This window comes from Lepidochelys olivacea (genome assembly GCF_965140295.1).
Source record: "Lepidochelys olivacea isolate rLepOli2 genome assembly, chromosome: 9".
Classification (NCBI taxonomy): Eukaryota; Metazoa; Chordata; order Testudines; family Cheloniidae; genus Lepidochelys; species Lepidochelys olivacea.
The window spans coordinates 81,879,813-81,907,456 of NC_140419.1; the positions used below are offsets into that span (position 1 = coordinate 81,879,813).

At 39.0% G+C, this 27,644-nt stretch overlaps 2 protein-coding genes across 9 annotated transcripts in view; one reads left to right on the forward strand and one right to left on the reverse strand.

Annotated features, from left to right (window-relative positions):
• Positions 1 to 27,644, reverse strand: part of LOC311525982 (uncharacterized protein) — an 81,621-nt gene that overhangs the window by 44,412 nt on the left and 9,565 nt on the right. For 4 of the 8 annotated variants that reach the window (XR_014712913.1, XR_014712914.1, XR_014712915.1 and 1 more), the window contains exon 3: positions 11,368 to 11,392. The exons of 3 other annotated variants lie outside the window; for them this stretch is intronic. The gene's annotated coding sequence lies outside the window, so the exon portion shown is untranslated. Of the gene's footprint in view, positions 1 to 7,054; positions 7,135 to 11,367; positions 11,393 to 27,644 lie in introns of those variants that run through there. One more of the 8 variants, XR_014712917.1, reaches the window with a different exon arrangement.
• CDX4 (caudal type homeobox 4) lies at positions 8,222 to 17,633 on the forward strand. Its single transcript, XM_084638537.1, has 3 exons — positions 8,222 to 8,658; positions 14,714 to 14,859; positions 17,426 to 17,633. The coding sequence occupies exons 1-3, from the start codon at positions 8,232 to 8,234 to the stop codon at positions 17,630 to 17,632; spliced, it is 780 nt and encodes a 259-aa protein (XP_084494663.1). The 5' UTR covers positions 8,222 to 8,231; the 3' UTR covers position 17,633.

The following is a 27,644-nucleotide window of genomic DNA, read 5'->3' on the forward strand; positions in this document are numbered from 1 at the left end:
AATGTTTAAATTCCTTGAAATTTAGTCTGGTTTTCAGACATATTAATATTAAAAAATAGAAAGGCCAGATTAATGGGAGACTAAGCAAATCAATATCTTGGTTGAATAAAACCTCGGGCCAATATTTTAAATGGGTCCCTAATACTAAGGTGCCAAATCCATATTTAGGCACCTAAATAAGTAGCCTGATTTTCAAAAGTGGTGCCATCTCATTGACTTCAGTGGGAGCTGTTGGGTACTCAGCACTTTTGAAAGTGTGGCTACTTATTTAGCTTTAGGCACCAAGGGTAACATTTTCAAAAGCACCTAAATAGCTCTGTCCCATTGTTAAAAGTGACAGGCTCCTAAGTCCCATTGACTCTCATTAAGACAAAGCCTCTTAAGTACCTAACATGGTGACAGGTTTCAGAGTGGTAGCCGTGTTAGTCTCCAAGGTGCCACAAGAACTCCTTGTTGTTTAAGTACCTAAGTCACTTTTGGAAATGGGACATAGATTCCCAAGTCACACAGGCACTTTTGAAAATTTTACCCCAAATCTTGGCCTAAGCGTATGTACATTTTTGTTTTCCTTTTAATTATATATCATAATATTATTTTGATGATCTAATGTGGGTAATGAAAAATTACTTTGTATATAAAGAACTCTAAAATAAAGTGACTTTTCAATAAGTGTTTCCAATGTGGTTTAAACCTACTGCAGAAAATGATAATGCAAAAAGGATTTTCATCATCAGTCTGTTATTTAATATAATTATGATATAAAATTTAAATATATAGTATAAGTGGAGGTGTTATGGTGAGAACAAGATGGCTCAGGCAGTTGGTAATGTCACGTCTAAATCACCAATTTTAGTGCAGCTCAGACCATTAAGGATCAAAGTTTTTTTTAATACCTCATGGTTGTGCAATGGCCTAAGTGAAATAAGGTTAAAGGTCCCAGTCCAGCTCCAATGGGCATGTGTTTGTATCACAATGCCCTCTAAATACCCTCTAAAATTGCCTTTCTGGTTGGCAGTAGCCACATAAGGTGTTGAGACTAAATTCAGCCTTAGGGGTGGCCCTTCCATATCAAGATTCAGGCAGATTGGCTGGGCAGCCTGAGGGAAGTCTGCACTGCTGCTGCTGTTCTGAGAGGTACAGCGCACAAAGAGGAAGTCATTCACCATGACAATCTGTGCGACAAATTCACTGTATCAACATCTAGAGATGGTTTGGAAGCTCCTACTGCCATGACGGGCAGGGCTCCAAGTTACTACAGAGAATTCTTTCCCAGGAGTCTGGCTAGCGGGTCTTGCGCACATGCTCAGGGTCTAACTGATCGCTAAATTTGGGATCAGAAAGGAATTTCCCCCTGGGTCAGATTGGCAGACAGCCTAGGGCAGATTGGCACTGATCCTGCTTTCCTCTACAGCAGGAGGCATTGGTTACCTGCAGATTTAAACTAGGACAGAGTTTCTCAAACTGGGGTCCGCAGACCCAAGACACTCCAGGGGGGCTCCATGGGCCCCCCCCCGATCAACTTCTCCCCCTCCCTCCCAGCACCTCCTGCATGCCAGGGAACAGCTCTTCAGCAGTGTACAGGAGGCGCTGGGAGGGAGGGAGAGGAGCAGGGACAGGGCACACTTGGGGGAGGGGGCAGAATCATGTGCAGGGCCACCAGCCCCGCTGATCAACTCCTCCCCCTTCCTCCCAGTGCCTCCTGCATGCTGGGGAACAGCTGTTCAGTGGCATGCTGGAGCCGCTGGACAGGAGGGGGAGGAGCATGGACTGGGCGTGCTCGGGGGAGGCGGTGGAAAGAGGCGGAGAAGAGGAGGGGCAGGGGTGAAGTGAGGGTGGAAGGAGGTGGAGCGGGAGGGGAGCCTTATGGAAAGGGGTTCAGTGGGGGCATGCCCTGGGGCTAAGTGGGGGTCTTGGGGAATCCGTGAAAAATTTTAAATCAAAATGGGGCTCCTCGGGCTGCTAAAGTTTGAGAACCACTGAACTAGTATAAATGGTGGATTCTCTGTAACCTGAAGTCTTTAAATCATGATTTGAGGACTTCAGTAACTCACCCAGAGGTTAGGATTCTATTACAGGAGAGGTTTCATGGCCTGCAAAGTACAGAAGGTCAGACTAGATGATCATGATGGTCCTTTCTGACCTTAAAGATATGAGAATTATGGAGAAAAAGTTCATAGTCCATAATGGTCAGAATTGGGCACAAATGAGGCACAGAATGAAGACACAAATACTGCTAACAAAATTACATGTAATGTATTTTGTTATCTGGATTTGCATTTCATATCCAATATTTGGTACCTGAAAATGGTGAATTTATCACTTACCATTGAAATATGTAAGAAGTTACTTTAATCAGTCTATACTGGCATACTGAGACAGAGTCCAAAGTCCACTGAGGTCAATGGAAAGAATCCCACTGATTTCAATGTGCTTTGGAAGCAGGCTCTTGATTACAGCATTTTGCTACCAAAGTGATTTATCATTTGCATTGCTAACCATGTCAACCGTATCAAGACGTATTATCTTCCAGATATGCCCATCAGAATTGCAAACAACAGCCATCCGACTTTGAATTAAAGGAAAATTGTACATACACTGTGTACAGACTCCACTGTATATGGTATTTCTTCTTTATATTTTAAGCTTGATCTCACTTGATTTCCAACAGACAGAGAAAAGAGGACTCTTCTAAAGGAAAGGGGGGGACAGACACACAATCAAACTATAGAGATCAAAACAGTAAAACATTTTGAAATTCTAAATCTGAAAATTATAACATTGTGCCTACTGTGCCTCCATATAGTAACTTCGGGACCAATCCTATGAGGTGCTCAGATACTTAGGCAAGGTCCTAACTGCCCTCAACTATTATTGATACTAACAGAAAATGAAGGTGTTCAGCATCATGCAAAAAGGTGCCCCACACACTGCAGGATCAAGTTCATAGTTACCTACTCTTTCTTCACATCTCTGTGAAGTGCTTTAAAATTCCATTGCAGGATTAAAGGAAGAGAAATTCAAGTCTCTAACTCAAAAGCTTCTGTATGAAAGGAAAAATATACCCAAGCACAATTGCTTGTTCTTTATAACTAGACAAACATGCCATTCAAAGAATGAGGGATCTGGCAAAACAGCCTGTTTTATCTTGTTTACATGCAGAAGAGTTATTGAGGAAGATAAGTGATCACTTTGAAGACCTACCTCATTTCTGTTCCAGTTTGCTGAAAGTTTGCTTGCTATAGGTTGCTATGTGTTTCCAATCAGAGGTTGTTAGGTACACAAAATGAGGCTGAATTTTATTTGCAGAAGCAAATGTTCAAAGGTTAACATTTATTGCCCCAAATGCAGTATCTATAAACCGGGATAATACTTTAGGGATCATTAACCTTCTAGTTACGCCAGCGATAAACATTTTGTAAAACATACAGGTAATCAATTCAACTAAATATCTTAAGTGTGCTTTTGTTCATTATAACATGGATTGCCCACAAATGCACAAGGAATAATATTTCTCATGAAGAAATTTGCCAAATATATTTGCCTACATTATATGTGATCAGCACAATTAGAAATAAAAAGAGACAGATAAATGCGGAGCCAATCAGCAATAGAGGTGGTTTGATCCAGTCGGCTGAGTAAGAACCAGAAACCAGGAACTGCTGGTGCTAATCTTAGCTCTGACACCAACTTCCATTGTGGTTTTGGGCAGATGACTTAATCGCCTCTCATTTTCCTCACTTCTGTAAAAATGTGGATAACACCATAAGATTGTGGTGAAGAACTAGTTGCTAGCAAAGTGCCTTGAAGAAAAGCACAATGTAGGCATTATCATCATCACACACCAGATTGTTTCACAAAGGTATTGAAGCTCTTCATCTTTATTGTGATTGGACCCAAAACTGTATAAATCCAAGCTCAGATGATTTCAGTGATACAACCTTGAATTCTCACTGCTCAACAGGAAGCATAAATAATATTAAACAGGGAAGATCTGGTACAAATGAGCAAGACATGCAAATTCAAAACCATCAAACTTCAATGATTTTCCAAAACTAAGCTGTGCAATCTCTGCAGTAAACTGGACATTATCCAATGCATAAGGAACAAACATGGTTGAATTTCAGGCATGTGCCACCTTCTATTCCAGCTGTTTTTTCCTTGGGCAAATATATTTACTCTGGGCATAGAGATGGAAGTCTTGGTCCCAGTTAGAACCCTTATTCAATTTTCAAATATATTAATGCAGTACAGACTTGTTCCAAACCGAAATCTCTACATTTGTAATTCACAATGAAATGCTAAAGCCACATTTGCCTTGACTGGCCAAATAGTGACTATCACAAGTAGTCCCATTTTCTAGGTACTGAAAATAGTTGTCACTATCTGGATACATGGTCATATGTGTCTGATTGCTTGACAGCACATGCATTGACACCAACATCAATGACATGAACGCAGAACAGGGACAGCAGAAGTAGTTACCAAAGCATCATGACCAAAAAGCATTCCAGCTCCTTTCCTCCAGTATTTAAAGAGTGCAATTAGTTCCCTGTGCACTCTGCAGTGAAGAAGACTCCTTTCCTACTGGATGTCACAAAAAATGGAGAGGTAACTTTAGGACATATCATGCATGTTCCATTCTAGGGTTAAATAATCTCCTTTGCCAAAGTGACCTATACTCACTCAGTTACACGGTGGACCCCATGCTGCCAGGATGTACTTTAAAGCATCCACACTCTAGAATGGTGTGACTCCCCTTCAGTCCTGAACCACTCCCTCCTGCCCTTTATATAAATCCATTCTGGGTTGCATGAATTATGTACATGCCATTTATTTATGAAATGGAAAAGACAGCACTAAAAATGATTCATTATTATAAAGAGGCCCACAGGGGAAAAGCCACAGAAGGTTATCATGGCCCTTACACTCACTCTCTCTCCTCTCACAACTAATTGATAGTTTGAAACATTCTTTTGAAATGTTGTTAAAAAACGAAGTATATAGAATTCAGAATGGCCACCTTCAGGAAATCTCCATGGACAGCTGACATGCTGATTTCCATCATCTTTCTCTTTGCTAACAAAGATTTTACATGCAAAAATTCCCGATGCAAAGTTTCATCACCTGATGCATCCATTCTTTTCCAGAAAGGTCCAATGCAAAAAATGAGCAAATAGTTCAGCCTCCATGTTAAAGTTAAGCACACACTTAAGTGCTTTGCTGGATCTGAGCTGGTAAGCCATAGTTCTCACTAGGGACACACTGAATTAACAAAGAGGGCAAGCTAACCAGCAGTCCGCCCTATACCACTGAGTGAAGTAGCTGCCTCACCGTCCCATGACCAGGACATGACTCATGGAGGGTTTCTGTCCGTTCCTGTTAATTTCCTACCAATCCAATCAAGATTAACAGCAAATTCTAAAATTTAGATGGCTTCAAGCTCCTAGCCTGTTGGCGGAGCCTTTAGTTTTATTTTTACTGCATGCTCATCACTTAGCCGTGAAATGTTGAAGACACAAGAACCAGTGTGTGGAACAACAATAGTATGTTGGCAGTTTAGTTATCTTATGTTGGTATGGATGCTAAAAATTTGCAGTCCTACCCAGAAATCTTATCCTTTATGTAAATCTGTTTAAGCAAAATGCCTTATCTAAAGCTGCTATTGTAACCTGATATTGAATCAGTACAGCAATCTGCCATGGGCATATCCTGATCTAATTAAGAAGATGTTCTGGAGAGGACTGAAAGATCTGAAGAAAATTCAGATAATAGAACAGGCAAAAACAAGAAAGAGAAAGGAGGAGCAAAAACAAGAGATAAAAGACGAACAGAGAAAGAAGGGTAAAGCTCTGTGATACAAAAATATAAGATTAGCTAATAGTGAAATTGTGGGAAAGGGAGAATAGAGCCACTAAGAAGGAAAAGGCCAGGAATGAAAAATCATATGTAGGTACAATTCATGCTATAAAAATAAATGCCATTGATTTATATATGAGTGTGATAATTCCTTTTTTAGGAGGAGCAGGCTTTGCAAAATGTGTTTGACTTGAATTTTGTAAACAGCCCATTTTTACTGGAAGTCTATGGCCATGGTGCTAATTGAGTTGACAGAGCTGAAATTTTATCCACACCTAATTGCAACTACTTGGATTTGTCTAAGTTGATAGTACAGCATGGTAGACGTAGCAGTGTATAGCAACGTTACATCTCGCACGATGCTCACGCATAGAGCAAATTTCCAGTCTGCTCATATTTCCAGTCTGATCAACATTTAATGTTTCATCTGAAAGATGTTCACAAACATCCATGAAAATCCCTTCTATGCTCCACTGAACACCAGCCATCACCAGCAAACAGTACTTGAAAGTGAGAGATTATGTTGTAATATTTCTTTCTCACAGCTAAAGAGAACAGGATTCCCTTCTGACCCCATCATCGCCACTCTTTAGTAGGAAGAGGGGGTGCTCTAGTGACACAAGGCCCTATCTTCGTCCACCCCCTCCCACGACACAGCTTTCTACAGTATTCTCTGCTGGCCTGAGAAGCAAAGAAAAATGTAATATTACAAAATCATTGATAAAGAAGTGGACACATTTTCCACTAAAGCCTTTAAATACTGTATACTCCTTTTCCTTCATTTGTTGGAAAAATAACCCTTTTTTCTTCCCTCCCCCTTCCCCACTTTCTATTAGGTACACAGGTAGGTTGCTGGAATTAGAAGGGATGTGTGAGTCTGAATGGTGTCAAAGTGCAAAGGGCTCTGAATGAAAAGCCACACCTCTGAAAAGGAAAAGATCTCATTATAATTTGCACCTCTTTTGCAAACATATCTCTCGACAAATAGCTCATTATTTAGGCATGCATCTGAGCTAAACATGTGAAATGAAATCCACTGCACAGAAATCTAACATATACAAAAAAACAATGGTGATTTTCAACTAGTAAGACATGGTTTATCCCCTTCGTTTAACAAACACTCAACAATGCCTTATCAAAACATTTGTAAAATTCCCTTTCTTGATATTACTACTACTATTTACTTTTATAGTATCCAGGGTGTGCTAGGTGCTCTACATACAGGTATGAAGTCAAATTCAGAGAGCTGACAATTAAGATGTGTCCCACCAATTTCACCTGAAAAGAAAATGTAAACTTCAAAAATCACATTTGTCTCAGAATTGTATATTTCCTATTAGTAACACCCAAGAAGACTAGAACTGAAAGAAATTTGGATAATTTTTTTTTTACTCCACTTATTTCGTTTGGTTGCTTTTGATACCATCTGTGTCTGATCCGTTGCACTGCTTACCTTGAAAAGTTAGTCAGTTAGCCCCTGATCCAGCAGTGGACTCTACATCGGTAAATCCCTTTAAACCCCAGTGAAGTCAATGGGGCTCCATATGGGCGCAAAAGTCTAGCCATGCTCATTGCAAGGTTAGGGAATTAACATCTCCCATGCTGAAAAGACTAATAAATATCACCAGAAAAGAAAAAAACACTATGAGCACACATTTTTAAAGAATTATATTTTAAAAATTCAAGACATACTACTTAAAGGGTTGGTCTATAGAAACTGGACTTCTCTGAAACTGGACAGTTACAAAATATTCAAGTGGGTAGTGTCCCTTTAAAAAGAGTTGAAAGATAAACAAGTAATTTGTGAAGTTCAGAATATAAAGGTTTAATAAACATATTTACCAGTATACTTTATCCCCCTTAAAACTATATAAATAAATGCTTTAGACAAAAGTCCTCATTTTAAAAGAGCTGAGGCAAAATCCTTTTGGCAGCATATAAATTGCAATTATAGTTACCTATATAGATTTTAAAAAACAATTTTTTTTTCTAGAAGCACAAGCAATTTCAACATCATTGTGCTGTGGTGGAATTGTTTTAGGTGAGTGGGAATGGGGGTAGGATACATAAAAGATCTGTGAAAAAGGAAGCACTAGAACTAGCAGCAAGGTGGGGTTGCCTGGATGGTCAGCCCTTCATTTGAATGCAAATGTAATTATGAGGCAGGCAGTTACCCTGACGTCAGACAAGATCTTGGTAAACCATTACCACCAGCACCTGGTAAAAACAGTTGTTGATAATACAGGATGAGTTAGAAGATTCCAAGTAGAATATCATTTATTAAGATCAGGAATACAATTTTTTTTTTAAAGAGTGAAAGAAAACATTGATGAACAGGATGTCTTAACAAAGTTCTTTCACCAGTTGCAACCATCATGTACGTAAGTTATCTTTTGGATAAAGAAACCAGCATGTATCCAGGATCCGTAAGGTGCAACAACAATCTACCGGTGCAAAACTTTGTCTCCACTCCATCCTATTCAGATTACATGGGATATCATCATGTGCCAAGCATGGACAACCCTGGACAGTCTTCAGGAGGTTGGGGATCCCACTATGGCACGCAAAGGGAAGACTGGAATACTTATGGCCCAGCACCCTCCAGCATAGTTACTGCTGCACAAATCAATGGCTCGTCTCCTGGGCAGGTCTCCTACAGCTCTACTGATTACAATTCCCTGCATCCTGCTGGATCTGGAGTTTTACCTCCTGTAGATACAATTAATGCAGAGCAAATCTCTCCCAACAGTCAAAAGCACAACTCTTATGAATGGATGAGAAAAACGCAATCTACTACTGCAGGTAAGTGAACTTTCAACCCTCTAAAACATTTTCTATTATCTTTCACTGGTCTCATTTATAGAGAGTCTTAATTGGATCTCATACCTAGCTGGATTGCTCATTATATTTAATGTAGCACTTTATAAATACAGTTTGAACTAAATTCGTACTAGTTTCACTTTTCTCTTATAAATGTTTTTTAATGTTGCTTGTGTGGAATGGCTGCTGTGTTCTACCTTAGATCTGGCTACATTTCACAAACTATAACATGATCTTTGCACATAGTCTGTAATGCACTTTAAGATCCTTTTGGATAAAATGTATTGTAGACAAAATATTATTAATGTACATGCAGAAAACAGTATTCATAACAAAAATTATTTAACTAAAAGAAAAGCCATTTAATAAGTTTTATGAGAAAGTGTTAAATGTACTTACTTTTAATAGTCATATTTGCAAAAATACTATGTTACTATCTTGCTAGCTATTGAGCAATAAATGTTTTGACATCTTCAGTTTGGCTTTATTCTTTCAACAATTCTTTAAAAGAGAATTCAGTTTAGGCCCCTCCAACTATGATGATTAAGCCATTTTCTCCTGGTTAGTATATTTTTTATTTCACTTAGTGGATTTATCAATTGAGTAGATACATTCCCTGGCAAGCGATCAGCCTTAATTATGATTTTATTGATTGTATAAATTTTTTTGCAGACATGACAAGTCCCAACGAAAGGAGAGCTTCTCATTTCGGTTTGGTTTTCTTTTTAGTTGTTTTTAAAAGTATCTCCTTGTTCAGCAGGATTTTGTTATGTGTTACAGTTAGACATTTAAAAACCTCCCTTGTTCAAACTGTCAGAGCTTGATGTGCTCGATTTTGTGACAAGCTGCATGCCAGAAGACCCTTTCTGTGTAGATCAGCTGGGTGTAGATTATGTGTAGCAAGGCCTGCCAGCTGCTAAATCTATTGTTAAGGTTAAAAATAGTAAGTGTGTGTTACACACCATCAAAGAAAATGGCCTAAGGAAAGAAGGGCAGTTACAACTGGAACAATCTTACAGGATACATATATTCAGTTACAGATGGCTACTAGTAACTCAAGAACAAGATTAGTTTTGCAATTGTTTTTCAGCCAAAATGTCCATGTTTAGTTTATATTTCATTTTTGTTAAAAAATAAAAATAAACCTAAGCCAGTCTTCAGATATCACAGAGTGTCCATTTGGAGCCTGTATATGTCCATACGTACATGGTTCCTCAAAACCAGGCATATTAATAGGATCTGGTTTTCTCCTCACATTCTCTTGTGCAAATCAAGAGTTCATTCATGTAAAACGGATGTAAGAGTTGGATGGACTCAGAAGAGCTGGTGTGACTGAATTAAAGGGCAATGGGACAAAATTCATCCTTGTGATGTAACTCCACTGAATTCTAATTGAACTAGTATGTTTAAGGAATGAAATAGATACAAAAAATCAGGAAGCCGAGTTCCATACAGTACTTAAGAGTTTACCAACATCGGAAGCCATTAATAGGCCCAGACCTTGTAAAGACTTATACACAGGCTTAATTTAATGCACTGAAGCCCCAATTCAGCCAAACATTTAAGCAGATGCTTAAGGCCATCTTTATTCAGCAAAGTACCTAACACATGCTTTGTGAACAGAAATGGACTGTTGAATTGAGGCCTGTGAATAGACTCAATTTAAGGGACAGTTAAGCAGGTAAGTTTTTGCCTGATCAGGGCTTTAGCTTCCCAGGGCCCAATCTTTTGAGGTGTTGAGCACCTTCAACTCTCCCATTTGACTTCAATAGTTTGAGTTCACTCAGAACCTAACAGGATCAGGTCCAAAAATGTCTTAATCTTGTGAAAAATAAATTCTATTTGGGAAAATGAAGTATATCGTGTGAGATGTATATATAACACAGTCCAAACAAGATTTCACCAAGCTTGATTTTTTAATTTTAAAAAAGGAAAATACTGAATGTAAAAGGTAGTTAATGTTATTAGTCCCACACATGTCCCTAGTAATAGTCCAAATGTAAATACAGTTTTAACAATTTGCTAAAAAGTCTCTACATTTAAAAAAAAAAAAAAAAACCTAAACGCAAAGGAGATAAAATTAAATGGGAATCATACAGGCTAACTGATCAATGCTTTCTCTAGAAGATATTGCAATAAGAAGAACTTAAAACATTCCATCTTCTATAGAATTAAAGAAATCAAAGACGGAAAAAGCCTGCTGAGTCATCATATCCACCTCTACCAGTGTAGAACTGCTCCCCCATATGTATTAACTAGAGCTCTGTCCAGTCTAGTTTTACATGACTCTAGAAATAAGATTTCTATCACTTTTCTTCCAAGACTATTTCATTGTTAAGAAACTATATCTGAAATATATGGCCCTGACCTACAAAGATTTCATATGTACTTAATTTTACTCATTGTGAGTAGTCTGATATAACTCAACTTTATTTCAGCACATGTAAGTCTTTGCATGATTGGGGCCAAAATGTATTAAATGAAATGAAATGCGGGAACTTTCCTAAATGTAGTGCTGAAGATATCAGCAGGGATTACAAAAATAATGTCAAAATCTCTTCTCATACTTAATGCATTAAATTTTGACAATATATTTTGTACAGTACATACTGTAGCAAAATACTACATTTTGCTGGATATATTTTAAATTCAGTTGCATCCAAAGCAAAACCATTAAAAGTAATAACTCACCAAACCAATTCTCAGGAAAAAAATGCTGCAATAAAAAAAGAAAATTATGATTTGATACTTTCCAATATTATGGACTCTTTGAAATGTAATTATTAATATATTTTTGTATAAACAATTACATATTATATAGTCCTCTAAAACTGTATTTTCAAAGAAAATGTTAAATTCCATTCTTCAAAAGCTACAGTGCAATTATGTTGGGGTTTTAAAAATAAGAAACACATTATTTCTGTAGTATCTGGGTGAATCTTGCCCATATGCTCAGGGTTTAGCTGATCGCCATATTTGGGGCCGGGAAGGAATTTTCCTCCAGGGCAGATTGGAAGAGGCCCTGGAGGTTTTTTGCCTTCCTCTGCAGCATGGGGCATGGGTCACTTGCTGGAGGATTCTCTGCTCCTTGAAGTCTTTAAACCACGATTTGAAGACTTCAATAGCTCAGACATAGGTGAGAGTTTTTTCGCAGGAGTGGTGGGTGAAATTCTGTGGCCTGCGTTGTGCAGGAGGTCAGACTAGATGATCATAATAGTCCCTTCTGACCTAAATATCTATGAATCTATGAATTATGCAACAAGAATTTTTTAAAAATGCAAATTGAATCAAGCTGTATGCCTTTCAAGACAGGGTGCCACAAACTGAAAGGAACACATCCCTATTTCCCCAAGATTTGATCCTGTTTTCGCTGGAGTCAAAAACAAAATCCCTATTGATTTTAATGGTGTAGGATTAGACCTTAAATCCAATTTATTTTTAAACCAATTCAAGTAATGGTATAAAATGAAACTCAGTATTTCCTTCTCTTATATCATATTCTGCGAGGGGTGAAAGGGGAATGGAGGGAGGAAGGAAGGCACATTTATACAGAGGTCCAGAGAACGTATTTCAAACCGCCAAAGAAGTGCATGTGGAAATTGTAGGGGGAGCAATCTGGCAAACCACATTCACAAAAATATCAGCATTGAGTTCAGTGGGATTATTAAGAGTAAAGATTATTCATGCATGGCTTGCAGGAACAAGCCTCAGACACGTTTTCTGTTTCGACATATTACACACATTTTATATAGATATGTGTGTGTTTAGATAGATCACGATGTACAATTAGTTCAGATGTCATCACAATAAAAATCTGTTGGAAAATGAAATAGGAAAGAAGCCATGAGGAAAAGGGCCAGGTACCAGTTCTAATGCTAATTTATTTCACTTTGTAATCCAGTTGTGACATCTATTTTTTCCCTGGGCTACATTGTCTTGGATTTTGAGGCCTATCTGTCATATTGAGGCAACAGACCCTTTTAACACTTCTCTCTGCTTTGATATGCAGCCCTGTCTCTTCCTTCTCCCTCTTTTCTTCAGGAGTTATATTGCCGGAAAGGGTGATGATTTTCACAGCAAATAAAGAGGCCTTCTCCTAGCTTTATTGTCTTCAGAAGAAATGCTCTGTGAATTTTATGGCCAAGTGGAATGGGATAAACTGTTCCTTCTATCCTACTCCCTCGAATCTTGGTTATATTTACTGATTATGGAAAAGTTAGAATAACCCTGTTTAAACTCTTGTTTTCACAAGTTAGACTAATGGCTTAAAATGTAATTGGAACATAATAGCTAGACCACTGTTAACAGAACACCCATCACTTAAGCCAAATATTTCAAAGCCAGGACTTTAGCCATCCTAAGAAAAGCAAAATATGGGTTGAAATATTCAACAAACTAACATCACCAATAAATGTGACTTTTAGTGATAGAAACATTTCCTATTTAAAGTAATATTGGGTTTAGGAAATCACCCTAAATTGTGTAACTTTAGATAAACCACCAGGATTATCTACACAAATCAGCCGTGCTGTAGTCTACAAATTAAAAAGCCATGAGCAAAAGAAATATTCCTTCATCTATTTCTCTCCCTTTCTTTTTTTCCTAAGATGAAAGAGAGTCTGACATTTGTTTAGGGCTTGTAAATTCCAAACCAATTGGCTGTGTTTCTGAATGTGAAAGAGGTTCTTGATAAGATCTTCTTGTAGCTCTTTTGTGTGGCGTGTGCTTCATCTTAACACCTCAATGGAGTTTAGAGAACCACTTTAAAGGAGTCTTTGTCCTACAGTTTGTCCCAAAAAACCCTCACATCAAAAACAACCTGGGAAGATCAGAAGGATTTTACAAAAAAAACAAAAAAAAACAAAACACCACACACCAAACACACCACCCTTCCCAATCAACTTTGGAAAGTGCTAAAGAGAACAAATACATTACAGAATGACCTCTCTGTATTAACATCTGATAATCTTACCCACAGAAAATGAAAGTTTATCTTCCAAACACCAAGTAATAGACATGGTAATAATATTAATCCAGCATACTTATGAGCATCTTTTGTCTGATTTTGTTTTGGGATGGTGTGACATTGAAATCGTTTTTGTACACTAATGTTAGGGCCTGGTACAACATTTTACCATGTGCCTTCAATTCCCAATAACAATTGAAGGCACTCTGTACCCATAATATCAAGCTCAAGAGGCATTCAGGACGCTGCAAACCTGGGCCTTTATTTTGCAGGTAATTCTAATTAAATGTTATTGAATTGCTATTTGTGCCCTAGAACTGAACAAGGTCACTGATAAAAAACATATTTACTATCTGTTTTTTAGTAGAACATTTCTTTAATTCTATGTTTGAAAGAGATGTGAAACCAATGTCTTAGGGCCAAATTTATTTCTTATGATACCTTGGTTGTACATCTCAACCAGACATGGAATTAAAGCATGTTTCTAAAAAAACAGATGGTGGCTGAATTTTAGTGCTGTGGGAAGTTACTCCTGTGATGTATATGTATGCATATGCACACACAAAGACCACAGGCATCACTTCACCTGGCAGTGAAATACAGCAGCCTTTGGGGCAGAAGATAGCAAACACCAACAATTTATACGTTTACATCACATAATTTGTATTAAGTGCTTTAGGATCCTCTCAGAAGAAAGGTGGCATAGGATATTTACTTTGAGAAATAATTTTGATTGCTCATTATTTTGCATGTATTAGTAACAAAAAGTAATTAGGGAAAACTATGAAGAAATGACTCCCTAGAGCAATAATGGAACAGAAAGAAAGCATTAGTTAAAGCATAGATATAAGGAGATCTGGATTCTGCTCACAGCTATGCTATAGACACACTGTGTGACTCTGGGTAAGTCACTTAACCGCTCTGCACCTCAGTTTCCAAATCTGTAACAGAGAAAATAATCCCAAATGGGTAATGTGAGGCTGAATTCATTAATGTCTATAAAGTTTTTTGAGATCCTCAGATGGAAGATGCTATAGTCAAAGTATTAAAATACATGTGTTTCTTAAACAGGTAAAACAAGAACAAAGGAAAAGTACCGAGTTGTTTACACAGATCACCAGAGACTAGAATTAGAGAAGGAGTTTCATTGCAACAGATACATTACAATAAGGAGGAAGTCTGAACTTGCAGCAAACCTGGGACTATCTGAGAGACAGGTAAACGGAGCAAATACAAGATTTTTTTATATATTTCGTATTTACAGGCCAGGTCCTATTAATGGTAGTTATCAGAGATGATAAGCCAATGAATTCAGTGCTGATGTTCTATAAGTAACATAGGACCAAGACACAGTTGATTGGTTGCAGCAATGTAGCTGCCATGGCTATAGGAGCTGTAGAATATGCTAAATACAAATAAATAACAGTCAGTTTAACATAAAAACCTGGAGTCATATATGTTTTCTCTGGTTACTATGTGGGAAAAGTTTGAATAACTAACCATAAGGAATTAACCTCAAACCACAGGCATGGAAAAGCACTCTTTCTTGCCTACACACCAGCTAACCACATGTACACAGCTGGAATTTTAAAAAGACCCAATTTAACATAACATAGCATTGTTTTAGTTCTGTCCGTTATAACTATGGCATTCTCCATTTTGCTTCATTCTTGCAGTCGCAACAAAATGGTGACCCAGAAGAGATCTACAGCATCACGCTCAGTTCAGCTATCAGCAGACAGAATGAAAATGGAGAATGCAAATAGCAATAAAACATGTCTATGTATTTTTTGGTTTTGATTTATTAATATTGCTTTCTGTGGGCCATATCTGCCTTTGATCTATGTGAGTTCAGTGCCTGGAGTGAGGGTCTTACATACCCCTGGATAGTCAGCAGTTTTTTCACCAATGCTTTACATTTTACAGGTAGCACACAGGTTACTTTAAACCAGAAGTTTTAGGGCCAAATTCTTATCCCTATGCACAGCTCAGGGCCCTAATTCAGGAAATCACTCCAGCACACACTTACATTTATCTCTAACATTAAGCACATGATTAAGTGCTGTCCTGAATATGGATGTTTCCCTGCAATTGAGCCAAAGTATATAGACACTGTTTAGGGGAAATCTATAGGTATTCAGGGTGGGGAATTCCCCCCAGAAATCACTAGATTGGATCCAGCACCTGTGGAGCACAGCTCTATGGTGTGCGGGAGATATAAACTAGTGTAAGGGGTCCCAGAATCCCACCCCTCCTTGTACAACAGAACTTTACAGGTTCTGCTGAAGTCAGTAGGAGGAGACAGGATTTGTTAATATTGAAAAAACTATCACCTCTCCAATACTTTATTTATACAGAGTGCCTCTTCCCTGCCTGGGCAGATCTAGAGATTTTTCTTTTTAGTTCTCTTCTGAGTAAACATATTCAGCTCTTTTGAATAGTCTCCTTCTTTAATTGCCTCCTCTTCCTCCACATGCAGACTAAGAGACAACATGGAGTAGAATGAGATCACTAAAGAAAAAAAGGGGGGTAATGATGCATAGATGTTCAATTTTAAAACTAGGCGTTGGATTTTGAGGAATACATAGTGTAAACCAGCCTACCTACCTTACACTAAGGAGATTTCTGAAGTAATCAGTGCCACTGCTTAGAACCAGCAATTAGTCCTCTATTATGTTCAGTTACTTTTCTCTTATATAAAGGAGCCCTGTTTGTGAATGGCAATCTGTGCTTTTTATTAATATGGACTTTAATTTTATTGCTAGTAAAATTTTGACAAAATTTGTAATGATCTATTAGCATTTCTAAAACACACATCACATACATATCTAAATCCTGCTTATCACTTTGATTCAGTTTCTCCACTTGTATATATAATGGTGATAATGTAAATGACCTCTGTTGTAAAGTGTTTTGAGTTCTACTAGTGAAAAACATTATATGAGTTGTTGTTATTATCATCAATATCTATAAAGGAAGAGAAATGGTAGAATGCATAAGGAATGTCATGGAAAATACTGAAATTATTATAATGCCATTATATAAATGTTACATGCTCACATGCAATACAGCCTTCAGCTCTGGTCACCTATCTAAAGGAATGTAGCAAAAACACAGGAGGTTCTGAAATGTATCAGTGGGGACATAAGAGAGGTATACAAGATGATAAATGAATGATATGGTGAAGGTAGACCTTGTGATGATACACAATTAAATTGAAAAGGCAGCAGATTTAAAACTGATAAAAGTGAAATCTTTTTATATGCATCATTAGTCCATGGAACTTACTGTCACTAGATATCATTGAAGTCAAGAGCAGAGCAAGATTAAAAAAAAAGTGAACATCCACCTTTTGTTAAATAGTTTTGGGGGGTTTTTTAAGTGTGGAAGGTAATAAACTCTCATGCTTCAGGACATAAATCAACCTCTAATTAATGGAATAGAAAGAAACTTCTCTTATGGACATATTCCATAATTGCACGTTCCTCAGAAACATCTAGTACTGGCCACTGTCAGAGAAAAGATAGTGGAGTAGAGGGACCTCTGGTCTTTTCGAATAAGGTAATTCCTATGTTGCTGTAGTTCTAATTAAAACACAAAAATATCTATAACATGGGCAGACATGAGAAAGAAATAAAGTTTCTATTAGCTATAATATGGTTGCATAATAAACATAGCTTTTTCACTCCTTAAAGGTAATTTTTCCCTTTCTGTTGCTAATGTTATTGTACACCACTCTAACTACTTATCAGAATTAAACATACACTGTTTATAACATTTCAGGTGAAAATCTGGTTTCAGAATCGCCGAGCCAAGGAGAGGAAAATGATCAAGAAGAAAATCTCTCAGTTTGATGGCAGTGGAGGCTCAGTTCAGAGTGACTCAGGTTCAGTTAGCCCAGCTGAGATGTCTAACTCTCTGTTCCCACCACCACATGCAATAAATGGATTACAGCCCATTGAGATACAGCAGGTCATAGTCTCAGAATGAACAGGAGAAAGTGAAAAGGACTCATCTTTTTTTCTCCCCTTGAAATGTCAATTTTGTAAAGGACAATTCTCATTCAACTTGTGTCAGACTGCTAGCTGTCCTGCACAGGAACTAGGACTGTTTTCAAAATGTTATAATCATTGCAGCTATCTCAGGGAACCCTTGCTGCTAAAATCCATCACTCAGAAAACTTTGAGTAGGAGATAATTTTGCTTCAGATACTGACAGAGTGAAACAACTGAAAACTCAGGTGAACGTAGTTCTAGTCTGTTTATATATTGCGGAAAATTTCTTGCTGAACTGATTATAATGGACTAATATACCAGGAAATATATGATGCTGGGTGTATTTGCGCATTACTTTTTAAAAATACAATTAGAGTAAATTGTAGTTGTTTACAAAATGTTCAGATTTAGACTATCAAATGCCACCTTTTAAAAAAAGATAATAAAAGAAATGTTTTAACTCAACAAGAAATAATATTCTGTTCTATATAGGATTTTATTTCATGCTCATAATCATAGTATTTTAGCATCTATATATACAGTGTTATTCTATAATCTTGGCAAAAACTGAATGGCAATATAAACAATATATTGCATCTAGCTAAATAAAAAGTATCATCTTTGTCCTACATAACTGTACATTCAAGTTTTCTGAATACAACAGAATTTCAAATTAGTAGCATTATATAGCAAACCTGCCAAGAGCTGGTATACTCACAGTATATACAAAGTGGTTCAAAAGATGCAAACATTGTTCGCTTTTCAATGACTGTATATATTATTGTTTAAGAATGGGAAGGAAGTCTAACATTATCGTGAAGTTGTTCAGTAATACTGAAACAAATTCTGTTTATCTAATGACATAAAAAGCTTAGAGTCAAATATCAGCCTCCAGCTCGCAGCAGGCACGACCCACTGATTTTAAATAAAATGTGTGTGTTGGTCCATGGGCAGAAGGTAGCCCTTACAATTAATTTGGGATGACAGGTAGAATACCAGTAAGTGTGCCAGGGTACAGTGCATAATCACTGGCAGCAATCTAGTATTTACCAGCAACTCCATAACCTTACTGATATGGAAACAAAAATATTTTACTAAAGAACCATCATTCTGTTTCAGTCTTCAAACAGATCATTAGAAACAAGGACAAGAAAAAAGGGATACAAAAAGTAAGGAAAATACCAGCAGTTGTTCTCTGAAAGACTCACATGTCCCAAACACATTCATTACTTCAACAGGGTTGAATTCTTTTTCTCAGAACTAAATGATCAAATTCTGCCTTCGTTACCATCAAGCAGGATTAATAATAAGCGTACCTGGGAGCAGAAGACTGGTACATCATTTTTAATGCCAAGTGATGCTAACCAAATAAATTATTCTTTATCTGGTTTTGAAGTTAAATAACTTTAAACTACTTGCTTTCACTGCTTTCCCAATTTATTTAAAGACGTCCCACCATAATTGCTATAAAATGGTTGCCAAGATTCTAGCATAACATTCACATTATTATTACTACTCCTTTTTTATTTTTTTGGTAGAAGGAAATGTCTAAGGTTAGATTTTACAGGCAGAAAATCTGTAACCTTATGGATCAATAACCCATTCTCAGTGATTTCTCCAAGTTACTTCCTAAAACAGGGGAGGCCAACCTGTGGCTCCGGAGCCACATGCGGCTCTTCAGAGGTTAATATGCGGCTCCTTGTCTAGGCACCGACTCCGGGGCTGGAGCTATAGATGCTAACTTTCCAGTGTGCTGGAGGTGCTCATTACTCAACCCCCTGCTCTGCCCCAAGACTTGCCCCCACTCCACCCCTTCCCCCAAGGCCCCTGCCCCTTCCCCTGAGCCTTGCATGCCCTCGCTCCTCCCCTCTTCCCCCCATAGCCTCCTGCACACATGAAACAGCTGATTGCGGGGGGAGGGAGGAGTAGGTGCTGATTGGTTGGGGCTGCCGGCAGGCGGAAGGGACTGGGGGCTGGAGAGCAGATGTGGGGGCTGCTGACGTATTACTGTGGCTCTTTGGCAATGTAATTGGTAAATTCTGGCTCCTTCTCAGGCTCGGGTTGGCCACCCCTGTCCTAGAATATGATATTCATATGGAATTAAATAAATTCCCACTGTTTATTGCAAGCAAACTGCAAACAGTAAATCTTTTGTGTACATGTAGGAATCAATCATTGCAGCTTCTGTAAAGTGAGAAGAAAGTCAGATTATTAATAGTGTATGGATAGTCAAAAAGTGTGCAATGGTATTATTGGAGGCCTATTTGTATGGACACTTTGGGGGACAGTGAATCATATCTATTAACACAAGTATGTTTAAATTAGTATGCCTTGGTTTGTGCCAGAAGGAACATATCTGCCAACAGAAGACTAGGCCCATACATATGGTACTCTGCATTGTTCATTCAAAGAAGACATATATACATCTATTCTGGTGAACGATTGGAGGGGATGGTTTCCTCAGTTTGACCAGTTCTCCTGGACATATTGTCCCTTTGTAGACTTAAGGACAAAGTGATGGCTGCCTAAAATATGGCATGGATGAAGGAAGCATAGCAAGTCATTCTCCCCACCCCATCACTCCCATTCAGAAGGCAGCCATAATGCTTTACAAATGCAAGAGGGAACATGTCTGGAGTAGGGCAACTGCCTTACTATCCCAATTGCCCCCACACCGGCAAACATCAGGAGGTCAATTCTCACAGAAGGGCAGGCTACAGCTTTTCTGAAGGTCTTAATCACTGGTAAGCAAGCTCACCCTGACTCCCCACTAGTGTTATAATTATTCCTTCTCATGCTCTATGTAGGCTTAAATCCCTCCAGCCACAGCTGCTCCGACAGTTCACTTACTCCTTCCCCACTAATGCTCCTCTGGTTCTTGAAGGCTTAATTGAGACATAAATGTAACTTGTTAAACAACAGTGTGAGATTTTGCAAGTGGCTACAAGCACATCATGAAATGCATATTTTTCTAGTACTTTAAGAAACTGCTGTCCTTCTTAGGCCATGTCTACTACAGGGAAGGGACTATAGTGGCATAGCTATGGTGCTGTAGCTATGCCAGCACAATCCCATAGTGCAGATGCCATCTAAAGCAATGGATGGGGTTCTTCCGTCACCGCAAGAATACTACAGCCAGGAGCATTCTTCAGTCAAACTAGCTGCTGGTCGCTTCGGGGTACGGATTTTTCACACTTCTGAGTACCATAGCTATGTCAACCTACATTTTAAGTGCAGACCAGGCGTTAGTGACTAGTGTTATTCTGGCTAATTAATTGTAGGTATCAAGCAATGCTTGCTAAATAATTAGCTTTTTATAACTTCTAGATTAACGGGGAAGCCTTGAAAAAAAATCCCATCAAAATACTACTGTCAGTAGCACTCTATGGGTGGATTTTAAGAAATATAAATAAACAAGCAAATAATATTTTCTCTTCTGGTTCTCATCTAACGTATCAGTAGGAAGCTTTTAGCTGAACTGTTAAAAGATTAACAAATAACAGTAAAATTTAGAACTGAAATAGAAGTTTATATTTTCAAAGCAATGTATAAATATTAACTCATCAATCCTCACCATACATGTGAGAAGCTGGCAAATATTTTCCCTTTTTCCAGCTGAAGAAAATGGGACAAAGATTAACTGGTTTACCCGGAAGCCACTCAGATAATCTGTATAAAAACTGGGATTAGAATTCAGTGTTCCTCACTCCCATGCCTATTCTATTGGCCTGCTGCCTTCAAATCAAGAAGCAGGAATGGCATGAAAAGTGCGGCAAAGCTGTTGGAAACATATTACAAATTATTCACTGAATAGATGTACACAGGAATTTTTGCTATCTAAACAGGTTCTCTTTCCAACAAGTTTATTGTACAAACTAAAATCAAACCTTCATCTAGCTATTTATCTGGTTCAAATCCAAGATCATTCATAGCTAACATACTATAGTCACACATAAACTGCAGTTTGCACACTAGCCTTTCTGAGAGGCCAGGCCGCCAGGAAGCAGGGATGTTCACAAGGGGTGGAGGCAAGCAGGGACACAGCTCCCCCCCAGTATTCATCTAAAAATATGTATTTCTCCTCTAGCTCCAGCCCCAACCCCCGCCACTCCTTTGCTCCGGCGGCTGACCGTTGTTCACTGCCCTAGCCCCAGCGGCTGCTCCAGCCCTGGCCGCTGACCCAGCCCCCAGCCACTGCTCTAATGTGCCCCTCCAAAAGCAGTCAAATTTAAATTCCTGGGCACACCCCTGCCAGAAAGTGACATGTTGGTAGGAGAAAGGAAGCAACAGAACTGCTGAAAGCACAAGATTATACTTCAGAACAATGGCCATTGTTTGTATAAGGATCACCTCTAAAATGGGATTTTGATTTTAGATGTGGATGTGCTAAGACAGGGGTCGGCAACCTTTCAGAAGGGGTGTGCCGAGTCTTCATTTATTCATTCTAATTTAAGGTTTTGGATGCTGGTAATACATTTTAACGTTTTTAGAATGCCTCTCTCTATAAGTCTATATTATATCATTACACTATTGTTGTATGTAAAGTAAACAAGGTTTTTAAAATGTTTAAGACGCTTCATTTAAAATTAAATTAAAATGCAGATCTTATCAGTTTAGTGCAGTGGTTCTTAACTTGGGGTGCGAGATGCCCTTTCTGGGGGTGTGAGACATGCGAGATTTTTTTAGAAGGTAAATCATCGAAAACACAAATTAAGCACAGGCACATAAGTACAACTACTTTGTTTCATCAAACCTATGTATTTATTAACATTACACATTTTTGAACGATTACTGTAATATACAAAGATTTTAAGTTTTCAAGTTTTTAAGCTAATTGTAGTGTAATTTTTTATAAGGACTGCAGAATGCTGGGCCTAGGCCAGGAGCAGATCCCTGGGCTGGCTGCTGGTACCCCAAGTTGGCAGGAGGGCTGAGCAGGGCCAGAGGCCTGGACCCCGGCTGGCAGAGGGCTGGGCGGCTGGAACCCTAGACCAGCAGCGAGGTGAGCAGGGCCAGCGGCTGGTATCCCACACCGGCAGCAGGCTCAGCGGGTCAGATGGCAGGGACCCCGGCTGGCAAGGGGCAAGCGGCTGGAACTCCAGACCGTCAGCGGGCTGAACGGGGCCAGCGGACAGAACCCCAGACCAGCGGCGGGCTGAACGGCTCAGCTAGTCGCCGGTCTGGGGTTCCGTCCACCGGCTTCCGCCAGCCGGGGACCCGGCCGCTGGCCCCACTCAGCCTGCTGCCAGCCTGGAATTCCATTCACCCTAGCAGGTAGCGGGCTGAGCGGGGCCGGCGGCCAGGACCCCGGCTGGCAGCAGCATGCCGCAGGTTGCCGACCCCTGTGCTAAGATGTGTAACAAGTGAAAGTCTATGAATGGAACAGAAAGAGAATGGAGCATGTATTTAAACCCCAAGAGGACATTTTAAGATTCATTTTTTTCTATGAAAAATGTTGATGGAACAAAAAAAATTATTTTATTTTAAAAATTTCTATGATTTTTGTGCATTTTCATAAAAAATTTAAATGTTTTGGCTTCTGGCAAATAAAAACTGGAAAATTTTCAACTGACCAAGCAGAATTTTTCAGTTTAATAAAAAAAAGTTTTTTCTAATGAAAACTCTGAAAATTTAGTCAAAAATTTACTGTGGAAATTCCCATTTTGACAAAATAGACAATTTCCATCAAAAATGTTTGTGACTGAAAATTTTCAACCAGCTCTGCTTTAAAGGATGTAAAAACATATTACTAAAGATTTTGGGCTTGAACATCCGATTTGGCACTGGACTCAGGTGCCTCTAAGCCTACGTCATCTTTGCCACCAATTCTGGACCCAGACCACAGTACAATTTAGAACTGCTCTACACTACAGCCTTTTGTACCTACCTGCCATGGGATCTTACACCAGGATAGACTAGCTCTAGCCACATCCCCTGCCTGCCACCCTCAACCAATCCTCTATGTCAGGAACCAGGACAGGAGGTCAGCACAGAGCGATTACACACCAGCTCTATGACTGCCCCTACAATCGAGATATTTTGCTGGGCCACTGAAAGCCTTCATTATGTCCCCTTAATGCTGATGGAGCAGAGTAAGTGGCTGCTTCATAAGGCACAATCTGGCCATTAATATTTAATGTTTATGCCCATGACATCCCAGGGTGAGAATACAAAGTGAAGGATAAAAATAACATTTCCCAATATTTATCTTGTCTCCTTTGAAGGCTTCTCCACTGATTTTAATTAGACTCTCCCTTAGCACGATAAGGCAATTTAAAAAATAGTAAATCAAACATGATCTTTCTCACCTAGTAGGTATAGTCTCCAAGCTCTCACACTTCTTGTCTTTTACACTTCATATACATATAAAATGACTAGACTGCAAATCACCATTTAAGCTATTTGCTTGGTATTATTGGACCGTAACCAGTGAAATGCTTTAAAACTATACAGATTATAAATAAAAACCTCTGCATCTCACACTTGCCTAATTCCAGCAGCCAGCAAATCCTGTTTCTTTGAATCATCTTTATTCTTAGGTGGATACTGCAGCTCAGCCAATGGTTTGCCAACAACTGCCTTTCTCAGGCCCACTTTCTATAAATACTTAATCAAGAACCAGGGTTTTTGCCATTCAATTAATATGAAAGCACAATGTCTTACACACATTGCAGCACACTTATGTGCAATGAAGTACTCAACTATTTGGATTCATGAATACAATCCTAAAAAAAAAAAAGCCTATTTAAAAACAAACTAGTGACTGGAAAGAACCACATCTGAAAACTTCCCAGCTTCTAGAGAAAAGTGCAAAATCCAAACCCAGACCTTGCCACTAACTACTATCTGTAGAACAGGTCAAATCAAAGCCCTGAATCAGAATTTTTCAGGGCCAGATATGGAGCGTAATTGTGCAACTTGGCCCCAACTCTGGGTTATACACTAATGGTCATTACCGAGAAGCACAGAACTAAATATTCCTGCACAGAGCAAATTACTGGACTTAAAGAGTTTTAAATGACACAGAAAAATAATTTAGTTCAGCCTCCATCCCTCTCACATCACCCATGCACTTGAATCCAGCAAATTAGCCTGTTCAAAGATGCCTAGTAATTTACATATGTTAACTAGTCCTGTAAAAAGTGCTTAGGGTATCTCAAAGAGATGTTGGATGCAGATAAGTGGGAACAAATTCCCATCAAACACAAAATCCGAGCAGTGAACATAGGAATCCCATGAATGTAGGAATGGAAGGGACTCAAGAGGTCATCTATTCTAGACCATCCCCCCATACTGAGGCAGGATAAAGAAAGAAAAAGAGGTACACACAAGATTGCTAGTGGGATTCACTATGAAAAAGAGACCCACAATATCATGAAAATCAGCTGTATCTTTGTGTAATGTTCCCAGTCGATAAAATATCTTTAATTTCCAAACAGAGAAACACCTTTAATTTCCAAACAAAGAAATACTGGGTAATATTAATGCATCCTTTTGGAGCTGTTTCTAAAAAGATCAGTTTAAGCCTCAGATATTTGACAAACAGCATCAAAATGGATGATTATTGGGAATTTTAATACTTCTAGGGGATGTTCTTTCAAAAAAAATATAACTTTGTATTAACACTGAGGGGCAAATTTTGATCCCCTTACACATGTTTAGTAGCACCACTAGACCCATGAACTTCAATGGGAGTATTTGCAGATTAACCTCATCAGAAGTATCATAATCTGTCCATGAATGATTATGAAAGAGAACAGTGTAGTCTAGTGGCTGAGCAGAGCCCTGATTCTGACACCAGCTTCTGCCAAAACTTTCAACAAGTCACTTACATCCAATCCACAAAGGTAAATCTCAGGCTCCACTGTGATCCACAGAATTCCTGCCAAATACTGAAGGTACCTAAACTCATCCAGCGCCTATGTTTTCAGGGTAAAAGTTCCCTAGGTGCCTATGTTTCTGCCTCTGGGCATACACACTGCTCCCTAACTCTACACACATTCAGTCATACCTGCCACATAAGCCCCAGAGCACTCCACAAACTGGGGGGAAATAGGTGTTTGCACATATCTCACATGCTGGCCCTGATCCAGAAGGCATGCTGAGGCTGCCTCTTGGATCAGCTCCCATTAAATAGCTGGCTAAAGTCAGAGAAGGTTGTGATGCTGGTGATGTGTACCTTGTAACTTTCAGCCCACTGGTTAGATCACCCATTTGTGATATGGGACAACCAGGTTCAATTTCCCCCTCTGCCCATATGGGAAAATCACAGAAATGTAGGGCTAGAAGGGACCTCAAGAGGTCACCTAGTCTAGACCCCTGTGCTGAGGCAGGGCCAAGTAAACTTAGACCGTCCCTAACAGGTGTTTGTTTAACCTATTATTGAAAACTTACAATGATGGAGATTCCACAACCTCCCTTAGCAGCCTATTCCTGAGCTTAAATACCCTTCTAGTTAAAAAGTTTTCTCCATATCTACCCAAAATCTCCTTTGCTGCAGATTAAGCCCATTACTTCTTGTCCTACCTTCAGGGGACATGGAGAACAATTGATCACCGTCCTCTTTATAAAAGCCCTTACGTTTCAAGACTTATCAGTTCCCCCTCAGTCTTTTTTTTTTTCAAGACTAACATGCCAGTTTTTTTAACCTTTCCTCAGAGGTCATTTTTGTAGCTCTCCTCTTGACTTTGTCCAAATCTTTCCTAAAGTGTGGCACTCAGAACTGGATACAGTACTCCGGATGAGGCTTCATCAATGAACAGAGTGTGACAATTACCTCCCATGTCTTACATATAACACTCCTCTTAATACACCCCAGAATTACGTTAGCCTTTTGAGCAATTGCATGACATTGCTGGCTTATAGTCAACTTGTGATTCACTATCACCTTTTTGGCAGTGCTACTACCTAGCTAGTTATTCCCCATTTTGTAGTTGTGCATTTGACCTTTCCTTCCTAAATGCAGAACTTTGCACTTGTCTTTATTGACTTTCATCTTGTTGACTAAACACCAGTTCTCCAATTTTTCAAGGCCAATTTGAATTCTAATCCTGTCCTCCAAAGTGCTTACAATCCCCCCTGCAAATTTTGTAAGCACACTCTCCACTCCATTATCTAAATCATTAATAAAAATATTGACTACTTACAGACCCAAGACAGACCCCTTCAAAACCCCACTAGATACATTCTCCTAGTTTGATAGCAAACCATTGATAACTACTATGAGTATAGTTTTTCAACCAGTTATACATCCACCTTAGAGTAATTTCATCTAGTGTACATTTCCCTAGTTTGTTTATGAGAATGTCATGTGGGACTGTGTCAAAAGCCTTACTAAAATGAAGATATATCACATCTACAGCTTCCCCCACATTCAGTAGGCCAGTAACCCAGTCAAAGAAGGAAATTAGATTGGCTTGGCATTTGTTTTTAACAAATCCATGTGGGCTATTATTTACCTCCCAATGGCTAGCTTAGGTGGCTTCCCACCTAGTGTGCTGGCTTTTGTGTATTGCATTCTTAGGTGCTTATTTCTCCCCATTTATTGTATCGGGAGTCTAGGCAATGGCTTTGTGGATCACCATGGTGTTCCTGTGATTTTCTAGTTGCCTAAAAGTTAGGTGCCATGACGCGAAGTGGTGCAACGCCCAAGTCCCTTTGTGGATCTGGGGCTAAAATTCTAAAGAGCCTGGCCCTTGCCACCTCCAAAGCTGTGCAAGCAGATGCACACACTGCACTAGGAAGTGGAACACTTGATAGTTGCTAGAGTAGCTGTAGCAATGGGGATAGGGGAGAGAACCCAGTAGGGCTCTCCCACAACTTACTGTGAAGTGCGGGAGAGAGAGAGACCTGGGCCAGTCTTCCCATGTAAACTCCCAGGACATTGCCCCAGGAGACCATTCCCTGCAGTGGGATAACAGCCTTTTCCGACCTCCAACTAATGTAGTTAGTCCTGCAGTTCAAGAGGTAACAATGAGCACTGAAGTTTCAGAGTTCAACCCTGCTGA